The sequence below is a fragment of the Neophocaena asiaeorientalis genome, unplaced genomic scaffold, assembly GCF_003031525.2.
Source record: "Neophocaena asiaeorientalis asiaeorientalis breed wild unplaced genomic scaffold, Neophocaena_asiaeorientalis_V1.1 scaffold249, whole genome shotgun sequence".
Classification (NCBI taxonomy): domain Eukaryota; kingdom Metazoa; phylum Chordata; class Mammalia; order Artiodactyla; family Phocoenidae; genus Neophocaena; species Neophocaena asiaeorientalis.
The window spans coordinates 9,328,204-9,343,673 of NW_020172625.1; the positions used below are offsets into that span (position 1 = coordinate 9,328,204).

At 42.0% G+C, this 15,470-nt stretch overlaps 1 protein-coding gene across 10 annotated transcripts in view; it reads left to right on the forward strand.

Moving 5' to 3' along the window:
- TRPM3 (transient receptor potential cation channel subfamily M member 3) overlaps positions 1-15,470 on the forward strand; it is a 783,705-nt gene that overhangs the window by 698,422 nt on the left and 69,813 nt on the right. For 3 of the 10 annotated variants that reach the window (XM_024738979.1, XM_024738977.1, XM_024738981.1), the window contains 6 exons: positions 3,150-3,290; positions 4,690-4,719; positions 5,512-5,801; positions 6,455-6,683; positions 8,841-9,008; positions 13,755-13,895. In XM_024738979.1, coding sequence (XP_024594747.1) covers positions 3,150-3,290; positions 4,690-4,719; positions 5,512-5,801; positions 6,455-6,683; positions 8,841-9,008; positions 13,755-13,895 — 999 coding nt within the window. Of the gene's footprint in view, positions 1-2,955; positions 2,992-3,149; positions 3,291-4,689; positions 4,720-5,511; positions 5,802-6,454; positions 6,684-8,840; positions 9,009-13,754; positions 13,896-15,470 lie in introns of all 10 variants that reach the window. The other 7 variants (XM_024738983.1, XM_024738978.1, XM_024738985.1 and 4 more) reach the window with 3 other exon arrangements.

Sequence of the window (15,470 nt, forward strand, 5' to 3'; positions counted from 1 at the left end):
TTTTTAAAGGAGGTGGATGTTATGAGCACAAGCCCATCCCTGTCTAACCCTTTACCCTCCCTTTTCTCTAAGCCTCCATCTCTACTAACCAAATTCCAGCAGATTATTAGAAACTGCATCAACTCTGGAAGCTCTGGACAGGGGTCTTTGCCCAGTGACCTGGCAGCATAGAAATAAGAGCAGCCTTCCAGGTAGTGATCAAACAACTGGACCTTTAGAAACAGACAGGACCTTAGAAGTAACTATGTCCACATTGCCTGTTTTCAGAGCATGAATTGAAGTACAGAGAGAGAACCCTCATTGCCTTGTATTAGGTGACCATCGCCCCCTTGTAGTCAAACAGAAATCAGGCCAGTTCCTTTCAGGCCATCACTCAAAGCTCACAGAATCTTTTCTCCTACTTCAGACCAGATCATACAAAAATCACTCCAAAATAATCAAGCTTTATATAAGAAATTTCTAGGAAAAGAAGATTCTAGCACCTTCTTTGGTAGTATGTAAGCCTATCAGCCCTTTATGAATTTGCATAAAATTTTGCAAAACAATGTTGCCAATGTTTGCAGAACATTTGTAAAAAGTGTTGCCCCTCTAAAATTTTTGTTTATTTTGAATTTTACTATTATCACTTTCCTGACAACCCACGCTTACAGAGACCTCAAAAGCATAAATATTGCCATTCAGTATTGGTCTTCAGGCAATATTGGTTCTTGTTCTTAGAATTCAAACTGATGTTCACACATAGGTTTCTCAAAAGGAAATACACAGGTGTTAGGCTCACTATTACCCACGTTTTAAATTTGGAAAATTGTTACAAGACTAAAAATAGGCACAAATTCATAGACCCACTATGATTGTTGTTCAGTAGCATCACAATAAACCTTTTGGGGATTTTTCTGAAACCTGGTACTTGAGCATTACAAACCATAAAGGGCATGGAGTTCAGCCCCTTTTACTGGCAAGAAAACTGAGGCCTTGAGGGAAAGTAGATGATTTGTGAAGGATGGACAGAGTCCAGAGCAACTGACTCGCAGCCAGCTTCACAGTGCCAAGGAAAATAGCACAGATGAGGTGAGCCTCCTCTGGAGGTCATCCGTGTAGGAGCCATATGCACAGGAGATGAGGCTGACCCAGATGTGCCCAGAGAAGCTCTGGGGCTCTTCTACTCTTGAAATAATAGCCTCGCCTAACCGTCCAGTAAGAGCCAGACAATACAGAAAGTGCAGTCTTGTTAACCTGCCCAAAATAATGGAGAAAAAGTGTTGCACAGGTAATGTTTTTAGATTCAGTTTAATGTTTATGGAAAGGACAATACATAAAAAGTTACTACCTTAAAATAAATCTTTCTCTAAGTTCCCTTTTAAAGAAGTCAGACAATTGGTCTTTCTTGATAACCAGAGGATATCTGGGGCTTTCCCACCCAGGAGTGACTCATAAACTGTAACTAGTTAGTTGTTACTGAGAACATAATACTGAAGAACCCCAAACTGAGGCTTGATCCCAAATACATTGATTAATTTCAGTGTTTTACTTATTCACATTTTTGACCAAAAAAAAAAAAATTGAATGCCTACCATACACCAGGCATTGGGAATACAAAGATAAATAAAACAATTAAAAATATGAAGTTATAGGTTTGATGGCAGGATACAGTGAGCCACCTGTAATCCTGCCCTTTCAAGTGATTGCTGTTGACCATAGGAAAGCTGATAAGGATAACTGAAAACCTACCTTCAGTTAATAAAACTACATAAGCTAATTTCCTAGAGATAATGATATCTTCATATACTATGAATTTCCCAATTCTGCTGTGTAATCCCACCTGAACTTTACTTAGTAGACCTCAGAATCACGTGGACAGCTCATAAAGTGCGTAGAGTCTCATACTCGAAGCAGGATAGGGTCCAGACCTTTGCATTGTCACCAAGTTCCTCAGATGGTTCAGGTGCCACAAAGTTGGAAAACCACCACTATTATGAACCACTTCTGTGAAGTGGCAGGAATCTCACACAGCATCCTGGATGGATCCTCCATTAAAGACAAACCCCAAAGTGGACAAAGCCCTCAGGCCCCTCCAAAATGTATCTAAGAATGCAGTGTGCCAGGCTTCCAACACGGTGTGGTACCCCTGCCATTCATGGTATAGAGCACACTTCTGCATAAGGGAACTAAACCAGACAGTGAGACTTGATCATTTGTACCCCTTGGAACTCACTGTGAGCTCAGAATTTCCCACAAACAGAACTAATTCTTCCTTGACCTAACAAAATAAGGATTTTCCTCAGACCCTATAGAGCTCCCTTTTGAAGTAGAAACCAGTAATGAGCAGATAATAATAAAAACGCTTGTTTTTGCATCTATATGTACAACATTAAACTTATACCATAGCTCTAGGTCCTTAAGAAGCACCATTCTCTGAAAGAAAATATGAAAAACCTCTTTAATTCTGAGAAAATAAATATTCTGTTGATAAAACTTCTCTTATTTCACCCCTCTTTCTCTTTAAACACAGGGGATGTTCATAAAGGACTTTGTCATGACATCCATCTTGCTGTCCTTTTATTAAAAAGGTGTCAATTTTTTAAAAAGTTTAATAGAAGTTTTGTATAAAGGATATTTGAGCTCTCAGCATATTTCACCTGATGCAGTCCCTGGTAATCACAATTGTCTTCTGGAAGGAGTCTTCATTCAGTGAGTGTGAAGAAATAAATGATCAGCAAGAGGACAGTAACAGGCCTGGGTCAGAGGCAGAGCAGCGAGGGGGTCCAGGGGGAGTATCTGGGGGACATAGTTCCTAGTGGCTGGGAGTGGTAGAATTTGCCATATCTAGCCTTGTGTTTCTTTCTGCTACACTGGTGTTTTTTTCTCCCCAGCTGAAGAATTGAATAAATATTTTGATTTTCTGTTATTGCCGACGATTACTGCATCTTCTTATTTAACTTATGTCTTCTTTCCAAGCGAGAATATCCAGGTTTCGGTTGGATCTATTTTAAGGTGAATTGATTAACCAGAATAATAATACATTCATATGTTTCTTTTTAAATTATTATTATTATTTTACTGTAAAATAGTTACAGAACACATGGAATAGAATCCCTAGTAAACCATGCTGTCTTTTGGATGTGTCTGTTTGTTCCATTCTTCCGTGATAGGGGAACCTGCCCCCAGACTACAGAATCAGCCTGATAGACATCGGCCTGGTGATCGAGTACCTGATGGGAGGGGCTTATCGCTGCAACTACACGCGAAAGCGCTTCCGGACGCTCTACCACAATCTCTTTGGCCCCAAGAGGGTGAGGCTGGCAGCAAATTCCATTTCCTGGACTCTGGGGAGGACTAGTGTGCAGTAGATTTGGAGTGTGGCTGCTTTGTCATCTCCAAGGGGGAGATCAGATGACAAGGCAATTGCCCTGCCTCTTCTTCCCTCTGCCATCAAATCTGTTTAAAAAAGAAAAAAAGGAATATACTGGGTGTTACACTTCTTTCTTTTCCTCACTAGATCCAATTCAAACCAGAAACTGGCATTGAAAGTGATCCTTTTTTAGCTTTTCTACATGCTATGAATTGAGATGACATGCTCAACTTCTAAATAAGTCATTTTGTATATTAAAAAAGTAATTTTTCTCATTTAAAAAAAGTGAAACTTGGGCTTCCCTGGTGGTGCAGTGGTTGAGAGTCTGCCTGCCGATGCAGGGGACACGGGTTCGTGCCCCGGTCCGGGAAGATCCCACATGCCGCAGAGCGGCTGGGCCCGTGAGCCATGGCCGCTGAGCCTGTGCGTCCGGAGCCTGTGCTCCGCAACGGGAGAGGCCACAACAGAGAGAGGCCCGCGTACTGCAAAAAAAAAAAAAAAAAAAAAAGGAACACTAAAAAAAAAAAAAAAAGTGAACCTTAATGATCAGAGAATAGTAATTATATTCAAATAATCTTATTATCTACCACATCACTTTTCAAGGTTTTTGCTCTTGGGATCTATTTATAAAAAATTATTGAGGACCCCCCCAAAGCTTTTTATCTATATGAGTTCCATCTGGTTCTATAATTTGCTGAGTTGCCTTCTCTTCCGTCTTGGTCTGTGCCTGTTTTGCACATCCCCAGCATCACCAGTGGTGCTACCGTGTGTGCTTACACTTTCCATGCCATGAGTGCCTTTTGCCGCCAGCACATGCCCCTCTGGTCCCATTCACCCTTGCTCTACTGGACAGCAGCAAAGAGAGATAGAGAGATAGCCAGCATGAAGCATCTCAACATATAGTATTTCTGAATAATATCCCAAGTCTCCAGATAATAGAGGTCTTTCAGAGGTTTGGGAAACATCTCATAGTTTGACTGAATGTCTCATTGTTCACTCAAGTGCTTGATGTCATGGAGAGGTCGGCCTAGCGGGATGGTTTTAGGATGATGGAAGAAATCTTGGTCCACAAAAGAGATTATAAACCTGCAGGCTCTACCCTTGGGCAATCTCATTATGCCTCTCCAGTTTCCTAATTTTCTGTAATTCACCAAAATCACTAAATCCCTAATTCTCTTAGAATTTCTATAAAGAGTTCCCCTGTGGTGTTTTATTTAGTGAAATGAATACATGCTGTATGGTACAATAGATTTGTTCCATTACCTGTTTAAGATACATTAGGATTCTTTTCTTACCTCTATAAAGAAATCTAACTATGTGCATAACATTTTTTTTAACAGCCCAAAGCCTTGAAACTGCTGGGAATGGAGGTAAGTGTTTGCTCAAATTATTAGTGTCAATTGTTTATTCTCTTTATTACACATTTCAAAATATATACATATAAGGTCATTCCAGTGGTAGGGCTTAGTACATGATTCTAAAATAAGGAGGTGAAATTTTTTCCAGTGTCGAGGGGGCAGGTCACGGTAGCTTTGAAAATTCTATCATGGGGTTATATTAGCATTGCAAACAAAAAAATAAATCCTATTTTAAATACTGACTTGAAAACCAAGAAAGCATATAAATTCCAGTAAGTGAAATGTATTCATGGATGTTTACAAATGGCAACAGATCCAAAGACCAGAAACTCTTCACAAATGCATCTAATGAAGTATTCAGAAACTCAAGATAGATTATCTGTCTCCCATCTTCTGTTCATGTGGTTATTATCGTATATCCAATTGCAAGTACAGGATGTCCTTGTCCTTTCAGTGGAAAGGGTAGTGCTGTCCATCATGAGGTACAAATAACCCTACTTGTAGAGGAAAAGAATGGACAAAAGTTAAAAAGAAAAAGGCCCATTAAAAAATACTGTTCTAAAATTAAAGTATAACACTGACATGTTCCCATAGGACTGTGCTTATGCATTTATTATAACTTGTTTTAAAGTTAGGCATTCAGGGCCTTGTGAGTTCTTTTAGAATAGAAGCTAGGAAAAAGACAGTTCATTTTTTCTGTATCTATTCCAGAGCTGGGCCAGTAGAAGACATACAAGAACTATTTACTGAATTGAGTGGATTCATTTCTAACTCCATCTCTGTGTTTTTTCCCTAAAATTACAGGATGATGTTCCCTTGAGGCGAGGAAGAAAGACAACCAAGAAGCGTGAAGAAGAGGTGGACATTGACTTGGATGACCCTGAGATCAACCACTTCCCTTTCCCTTTTCATGAGCTGATGGTGTGGGCCGTCCTGATGAAGCGGCAGAAGATGGCCCTGTTCTTCTGGCAGCACGGCGAGGAGGCCATGGCCAAGGCCTTGGTGGCCTGTAAGCTCTGCAAAGCCATGGCCCACGAGGCTTCCGAGAACGACATGGTTGATGACATCTCCCAGGAGCTGAACCACAACTCCAGGTTGGACGGCCTAGCAAATGGCATGGTCAGGGGAGGAGAAGGGAAGGTGGTCCCCAGATACAGGTTTTTTGAGCTATCCAATACTTCAAGGGGAGACAGAATCAACCCAATGGTGCACACAGAGGGCGGACACAAACAGTTAACATCTACAGTGCACAGTGCTAGATACAGAGGTACATACAGATACATAGATTTCATTTCATCCTCTCAACTGCCTCAAGAGGTGCGTCCCTTATGATGCATACTTTACACCTGAAGAAAATGAGACTCAGAGAATTTAAGTAACCTGTCCAAGATCACACACTTGTGGTTGACAAGGCCCAGCTCTGAACTGAGGTCTGTCACATTTAAGAAGATATACTGCACTCTGAGTTTTGGGTCTGCCTTCCACATCCATGTGCCTTGAACTGGGGGCCTTGAGTGCAGGGATTGTGCTTCATTTGACTTACACCCCCAGTTCTAAACATGGTATCTAGCACACAGTAGATGCTTAATGGGTGTTGGCTGAATGAATGAATGAACAGACTAGACCCCATAAGGAACAACTAGACCACTCAGCAACCACCCTTTGTGGCTTGGCCAGTGGGTCCCCACTTTCATCATCTAAGTCTCCAAGATGGCCAAAAGACAGTTCCTCACATTCTCTCATTCAGGGACTTTGGCCAACTGGCCGTGGAGCTCCTAGACCAGTCCTACAAGCAGGATGAGCAGCTGGCCATGAAACTGCTGACGTATGAGCTGAAGAACTGGAGCAACGCCACATGCCTGCAGCTCGCAGTAGCTGCCAAGCACCGTGACTTCATCGCACACACATGCAGCCAGATGTTGCTCACGGACATGTGGATGGGTCGGCTCCGGATGCGCAAGAACTCAGGCCTCAAGGTCAGTGAGTCCAGAAGGCCCTGTTGGCTATGAGGGCCAGAGGGCTGGTGGGAGCTTTCCAAGCCAAATCTGCAGTGGTAGTGGGCATTCTTTTAACTCAGGAGGGTGGTTCTAAGCCCCAACTGTGCATCAGAATCTTCTGTATAATGGGTTGTTTTTTTTGAATACAGAGACGAGGGCCTACCCCAAGTTCTGCTAAATCAGAACCTTTAGAGATGGCATGCCTAGACAGTAATATTCTCAGAAGATCCAAGGTGATGGTCACACAGAGGTACCATAGGAGGTATCATTTGCTCTGTCACAAGCCATGCTGCACCAGGAGACACTTACTTAGGCAACCTTTCATCTCCATGTGAGCCTGAACGCCTTGGCCCCTCCTTGGCACCATAAAGAGACGTTGGCTCTTATCATCTGTACTTTAGAAAATTTTTAAATGAAATAAAAATGAGATAGATTTATATGTAAAGATGTTGCTAAATAATCCTGATCTATTCTTCATTGAAGGAAAACAAGTTGCAGACCAATAGGTAGAGCCTGAGTCCATTTCTTTGGTTTTTTTAAAGCATGTACCTGTATAGTTCTATTTGTACAACTTCATCTTTTTATTAAAAAAATAGAAAGGATACACAGTAAATTGTTTGTAGTGGTTATCCCTGGGGTTGAAAGTATAAGAAATAGGATAATAAATGGCTTTTGATTTTTTGTTTTCTTCAGTGTTTTACAAGCAAAACATTAAACTGAGAGAATTTTTTAAAAGACCAAAAAAATGGGAAGGGAAGATGGAAAGAATGTTTTAAAATGCTTTATCTGTTTAGAGTCTGTGGCTGTTACAACTGAAGCCAGCCAGGCTTATACTTACCTAGAACTACCTGCTCTAGGTAACTCTGAGGTCAGCCCAAATCAAAAGGGCCACCAGACCAGAGCAATCTGCTGAGGCCACCCTGATTGAACCAGCAACCCTCCCCCACTCCACCCTTTCTGTGGGCTCTTGGCCCAGGGTCACAGAAGGGTTCCATGAAGTGGGTCATGGGCCTTCCATCACTACACTGCAAACAATGCCAAGCCTGGCTCTCAGCTCTGAGGACAGGGTGTCATGTCCCCTGAAGACTGCCAGGCATGCCACCTGAGCGTTCCCAGGCCTGCCAGGCACCCTTAGTCAGGGTCACCACTCTCCCCTTTCCCTTAGCTGCTCTCAAGTCCCTGGGCACTCGAGCACAGACTGTCCCTGCCTCATTACTTGAGAATCATTTTTACTTATCCTTCATGGCCTCTCTTAGCCCCTCACCTTGGTATACTTTCTTCAGGGAGGGTTGTATTCAGAAGCCTTGTACACAGAACCATTTTAGGACTGAGGAAAGAGGTGAGAGAACATTTAGGAAACACAAATCAGATGTCAGTATTACCATTCAGAAACTTGGTCCCTGGAAATAGAGAATGAAATTATTGCCCTCTCAGGAGAAAAGCCAGTGAATTTAGTGTCATCACGTGGAGATTTAAGCATGTGGTTTATAATGAGAGAAATACAGTGCTGAGCCTCCTGGGGCATTTGTGCAGAGGGCTTCTCATAGTGATACAGAGCCCACGTGTGGGGGGTTCTGTTGGATAGTAGCAAATGCTGGGGGATGCTCTAAAATGAATACAGTTTTCCTACATGGACTTCCTCAAGGTCAGCTTAGGACAGTATTTTTTACAGAGATAACCAGATGACACATAATCAATTCCACTTGGCATATTAATAAATAAATGCCAATGGACATAAGTATGAACTGATTTCACAAAGTGCCATCAAGTGACTAAATGGGAATCTGAATTTTTTCCCATTTTTGCCTTAGGTAGAATCTTTTTCCTCTTTTTCCCTCATGCAAAGTAGGTGTTAATTGGATAGATTTATTTGGGTAAGATGCTTTGTTTCTCCAAGATCAGACTGAGCTACTGTGAGTTAACAGTTAACAGTTCCCAGTCATGTGGGCAGAAGTGACCCTCTTAGCATGGATCTTCTTTGTTATTCAGGTCCCCACTGTGGGCACACCCAACACTCATACACCCTCACATCACACACACACAGACCCCACCCCCCAGGCTCTCTGATTCTAAGCAACCACCCTTATCTGAATCCTTTAAATGTGATTATTATTATTATCATTATTATTACTTTAGGTAATTCTGGGAATTCTACTTCCTCCTTCAATTCTCAGCTTGGAGTTCAAGAACAAAGATGACATGCCCTATATGACTCAGGCCCAGGAAATTCACCTCCAAGAGAAGGAGCAAGAAGAACCAGAGAAGCCCACGAAGGAAAAAGACGAAGAGGACATGGAACTGACAGTAAGAAAAAAAACTATTCAGTTATTGTCAGAGGGGAGAACCCCTAATCCACCTCTCCCATGGATATGGCTTAAGATTTAATAACTGTTGAGGTCAGCCTCCCACCAGGTACTTTCATTTAAGTATTGAGACCAAGTTATTACAAAAGTGTCCTCTTGGGGACTTCCCTGGCGGTCCAGTGGTTAAGACTCTGTGCTTCCAATGCAGGGGCAAGGGTTTGATCCCTGGTCGGGGAACTAATAAGGTCCCACATGCCGCATGGTGCAGCCAAGAAAAAATAAGTGTCCTTTCTGTGCACAAGTAACATAACTAAAGGGACTGATTCTAATCCTTCATCCAGGTAAGTGGCACTCAACAACCCAATGAAATTCAGAAGCAAGACACCCTGAATTTTCCAAACAGGCGATACTTTATAAACAACAGGTGATGTGGCAGTCTTAGCACACGAAAAAGGAAAGGGAATCTGATTTGGGAGCAGCTGGCTCCACTGAGCTGGAGCCGTTGTGCTGATCAGAAGCTAAGCCTTTATCTGTCTTCGAGGTCAGGCTCACAAATACAGCACTAATTGAATTTTGGGGTTTGTATGGAAGGCTCTTATTAGCTCTTCCTGGTATAATTATAGAGCATGGATGGTTTGTTCTGTAGGGGGAATGGGGCAGCTGGGCATGGGACAGCTTCCTGCAACCCCTGCTGGAGCAGCATGACTACCACTGGATTGTATCCAAAGTTTAAAAACATCACATGCTATTAAAGGGACAAACAAGGCTTCAGAGCTTTGGAGACATAAGGCAACAGCTCCACAGGACTTCCTAGATACCCCCCACCCTCCCCACCACCCTGACCAATTACTGTGACGAGCCAGAAGAAGCTGTTTGGGGAAAAAACAAAAATTGGTTTTGCTCAGGTGACAAAAGGGCTTGGCATTATTATCCTAAGTGGGACCACCCTGCGAATTGATTTTCCTCCAAATAAACACTATTTCCTTCAGTAGGTCCTTCCTAAAGATCTATTTGCAGGCACATTCCCAGACCCAAGTACAACAGAGGCTATGCATCGGACCACTCTTTGGATTGATTAATCATTCACTGCTTTTGACTCACTGAGTTCAAGTCCTATGTTTGCTGTCAGTTTCAGGATCCTTATATAAGTTAGTGGAGGAGTCTGCTTTCCTCTATGACAGGATCAAATGACTGTCTTGCCTAAAGAACTTACCATAATTGTTGCCTCTGAACCCCTTCAAGGATAGGAAATGATATCTTGATCATTAGCAGAAACGTTGGTAGTAGTAATACCAAATCTTTATTGAATGCTTCAGCAGAGGGGTAAAGAGTGTGCGCTCTGGAGCCAGAATCCTGCCCTGTCACCTACTCACTGTGGAACCTTGGGCACAGTTTCTTAACCTCTAACATGGGAATAATGACATTATTATTATTACTAGCTCACAGGTACATGTAAACTATGTAACAAGTGTACATGTAACTAATGTAGACTGGTGCCTAGCACATGGTAGAGGTTTGCTAATATTGCTATAATGGTGCTAAATGCTTAACCATACACTTACTCATGGAATCCTCACAACAAGCCCACAAGGTAGGTACTATTGTTACACCATTTTATAGATGAGGAAGCTGAGACTCAAGAGAGGTTAAATGGTCCAAGGTTACCCACCTAATTAGTTGCAAAGCCAGGATTAGAACCCAGGCATGCAGACTCCACTGGCCATGCTTTTACCTGATAAAGCTAAGGGATGCAAAGAATTTCTTCCTAGTCTCAAATGTAGGAGTTCAGCTGGTTTGGTCCACCACGTAGTAGAAAGAATCCAGTAGGGATGCATGGGCCTCCTGTGTCAAGTATGACATGGCCTTGACATTGGTGTACATCCTAGGAAGGCTCAAAGAAGGAACCTAGGAAAGTAGCCAGAAGCTAAAGCAGTATGTTTCTGGTGGGTCTGAAGGAAGGTAACAAAAGAGGCAGCTGCCTCTCCTGCTCAGTCCAGAGTTTTGAGGATCTGATCTTTCAAGAAGCCACAATAAAAGATGCATCTCTAGACTAAGAGCAGTCTACTTCCCAAATAGCCCCTGCCATTGTCTACTGAGAACCCAAGTAGAAGACATCACAACAGCATTACTGCCTGAGCTGAGTCTCCACAGGCTGAAACAGCAGGGAGAAGGAAAGGAAGGAAAGGACTTATGGGCTGGCAAAGTCAGGGTTGGACAGCACTTGTTTTTAAGGTGGCACTTTCTTTGACCCTAATGACAAATTCTGTTACTGCTGGACCACTGGTCTCAGCTCACCCCAGACAGGATTGGAGAATACAGCTTGTTGACAACTCCACTCCCTTCATAGCACTGATATTTGAGCTTCTGTGTTAAACCAATATATCCTCTCTTGGAATGGAACCTTTTCCCTTGGCTCTTCCAAAATTATACATGAAATATCAGCCTAAGTTTGCTTCACTTTAGTAGCCTTTAATAGCTTAGCTCACCTCAAAGGATCTTTCCCAGACTTGACATCTGTGTCTAGCCAGCAAAGATTCTGAAATCCATATCGTGTAGTCATGTCTGTATTTGACCCTGTTACAATCTGCTTTAAGAAATGTAGGCTAAGGAAATGTTTGACTACTGGGAAAAGAAATCAACAAAATCAGCAAGTTACGCTGCTTAAGCTGGAATTAATGAAATGTCGAAAATGCTTTACTTAAACCATGAAAGACAAGCCTCTTAAAAATGCACTCACTTTGAAATATTTTTGAACAATAAAGGCAAAATAGATTGTTCTGTTTTTCACTTTGTTTTACCTGCCTTGCTAGGTAAGTGTCTTGAATTTTTCCTAATAAAGCAACACATCCACGGACCCAGGGCATTGTTACAACTCTGTTGGGAAAGCCACCGTCCCTAGAGGTTACCCCAAGATGCCATTCTCCAATTTGCCTAAAACCCTCCAAGCTGCCTTTACTCTCATCTAATTGTGTACCCAAATGGTCTTGTATTATTGAGCATATAAATAAGCAGAATAGAAGTAGGATAATTATGTTACATATATTATAAATTATAGAAGAGAAATATCATGTAACTTCAGAGTTTCCTGAGGTCGATGATCGATATGTATAGAACCCTATTGCTGTCTAGTGTGCTATATCCATCACAAAGATTGACTCAGCTCACTGATCAAAATAAATTCTTAGATGGGCCATAGTATGGAATCTTACCTATTCATTAGTTCAAGGTACTTTTCCAGCCAGAGAGTCCATAAAGGAACGGATGTTACCCTTTCCTGAAATCCTATGGTTACAGGTAAATCATTTGTTGATTGTTACATATTTGAGTAAAGTGGATATTTGAGGCAATGACAAAAATAGTTGAAACTAATATATCTATATTGTGGGTAAGGTAGTTTGAAACCAGAATTATCTAGTTGTTGTCTCTGTTATCAACTTCAAGGTAAATTATTTTGGTAATTAGATCTGCAACTTTAAACCCATATTCCTATACTTTTTCTTCTCCCAAATCCTTATCTGTCTTCAGTAGTTATAAGGTTTTACCCTGTTCTCACACTTAATAAAAATTTCATTTCCCAAACATTGTAGAACTAACCTTGCTTAGAACAATATGGAAAGAATTAAAGCCAAGAAATTGTGCTGTAATAGGTGCCTAATATCGTACTTTTTTTTTCTTGTGAGAGATCCCAACTAGATCATTTCAGTCACGAGTACCCGAGAAAGTCTTAGTTCACTTTAAAGACCAGCTAATCTTTACCAAGCACTTATTACGTTCCAGATGCCGATTGATTTGTAAACCAACCCTCTATCTGGTGCTGTTACTACCCTTATTTTACAGTTAAAGAAACTAAGTCTCAGAGAGGTTAAAAGAGTTGCCCAAGGTGCCAGAGAGGTTAAAAGAGTTGCCCAAGGTGCCACAGATTCTAAGTGTCCAGGGTAGGACCCAGTCCCTTTCTGTGTCCGCTTTTTCTCAAGTTCTGCCTTTTTTGTGATGTTTAAGTGTTGTTGCTGCTTCTCCTGTCAGAAATGAGAAGGAAATAGTGAATTCTTAAGGAGACCTGTAATAACTTGGGAGATGAGGGCCTTTTCTGGTCAGCCCTGACTTCCAGTCCCATCTGGTTGACTCTGCCACACAGAGGAAGGCAGTGTGCCCAGGAATCACCAAACTAGCACCAGCGGTAATTCAGGCTTTACAGGGTTTGAAATCAGGGAACTGAGGCATATGCCTAGGAGTTGGGTAGACATTCCTAAGTTCAGGCACTACAGATAACTTAACCTCTTGAATATTCAACACCTTTGGATAAATAAGGTATTACTAGTCCAATTTACCCTTGACTTAAGAGTCGTTAGCATGAGTAGAGAACCCAGACCTGCCTGTTTCACGATATATAAAGGGGGAGAGGGGTTGGGAGGAATGATAGATTCCTGGCCTTTCCAGGTTACACTCTTTCTGTCTCTCAGAACTCTGGGTATCTTCCAACAGCTCATCTTCCAGAGGTTCCAGGTTGGAAGAGAAGAGAATGGTCAAGAAATATCCCTAAGGCCTTCCATCCCAGGGAAAGGATACATAGATTCTATGTATAATGCAAATGCACACTTAGGGAAGGCACAATCTCTAAATCTCTGGGGGCCCTGAACAAAGCTGTTAGGTTCTATGAACACACTTTACCCATCTATAAAATGAGATACATGTTGAAACATGTTCTGCAGAACCCTGCTGTGATGGTATTGGTTCTCTTCCACTGTAGGCAATGTTGGGACGAAACAACGGGGAGTCCTCCAGGAAGAAGGATGAAGAGGAAGTTCAGAGCAGACACCGGTTAATCCCCCTGGGCAGAAAAATCTATGAATTCTACAATGCACCCATTGTGAAGTTCTGGTTCTACACTGTAAGCATCTTTCCTTTTCTCCTTTTATTAAAGGAGAAAAGGCCACAAAGAGCCAATGTCAGTTTCTCACACACCTGGGTGGTTTCTTCTACAAGTCATTATATAAAGACCATACAGGCAGGAATAATGGCTCTGTGACCTTGCTTTTTCCTGTAGCTTTGCAAGATTTGTGGAGTTTGTGAGGCAGCTTCCACAGCTTCTACATTTCTCCTCCTTGCAGAAAAGAAAGGAAATGGTAAAAGTGAGAACTAGCAGAATAGAGGTGAGATGAATATGAGTCTAGTCTAGAAGGGAAGTAGAGGTCCTTCTACAAAACGCTTCCCTTTTCTGGATGGGTGAGCAATGGATCAGAGTTGCCCATTTTAGACACCAGCCCTGGGTTTGTGGGGACATTTGGTGGGTAAGGGCTGAGCAGAGTGTTAAAAGGAAAAACCACTAAAGATGGGGATCAGAAGTGTGTAATTACTCCCAATCCGGTATGTCATCAAACAACCTTTCTTGCTCTGACACCGTTAAACACCATGCAAACCAAAGCAGCAAAAAACATGCAAAGCAACCTAGAATCACAGCAAATACTGTCCAGTAAGCACACCCTGCAAATATTTTCTGCCCACAAGATAAAAGATTATCCCTGAAATAGCCTCCTCATATGGGAGAAATGGCCCGTCTGCCCCTGGTTTTCATGATATTTTAAGCTTAAGGTGAGCTTTGACCCAGGTCGTCTGTGCTGCTCTCCAGCCAATGGTGGAGCTGTGCCAGATGAAAGATAGTGCATCTGTGTTTTTGGCCTTTTTCACAACCAGCTCCACACCAGTCACTTGAGTCAGCAACAGGATAATCTGAGTCTGAGGCTGAGATGACGCAAATGACCAGATGAGGTCCTTTTTGTGTGGTCCTGTATGCTAACACTCAACACTGGCTTTAAGCCAGGCTTTCCCAGCCTCTGCACGATTGACATGTGGGGCGGAATAATTCTTTGTTGAGGAGGGCTGTCCATGTGCAGCAGCATCCCCGGCCTCTGTCCACTAGATGCCAGTAGCAGTCTCCAGCCCCCAAGTAGGACAACCAAAATGTCTCCAGACATTGCCAAATGTCTCCTTGTGGGGTAAAACTGCCACAAGTTGAAAACCAATACTTTAAAGTTTGGTCTTCAAAGAGGATGGGAAATTATTAAAATACAAATATGATCTTTTTAGTGAAGTAAAAATTTAAAGTTTAAATTTATTAGCATTAAAAAAAATCCTTCCCACCCCCCCAAAAAATAACTAAGGCATGCAGAAATCATTTCTATTTATCTATGCAGATATACACTATTTTTACCTTGCAGAAAACAACAGAGTGGTGGCAAGCATGGACTTTAGAGTCAGACAGCCTAAGTAGAAATCCTGTCTGGGCCTCTTTATTATTGTGTCACCTTAAGCAAGTTACTTTAGCACTACGTTCCCAGTTTTCTTAAGATGGGGATAGTAATAGTACCTACTTTATAAGGTTTGGTAAAGATTAAATGTGTTAAAATATGTAAAGCACTTAGAACAGGGCCTGGAACACGTAAGCACAATATAAATGTAACTTGTT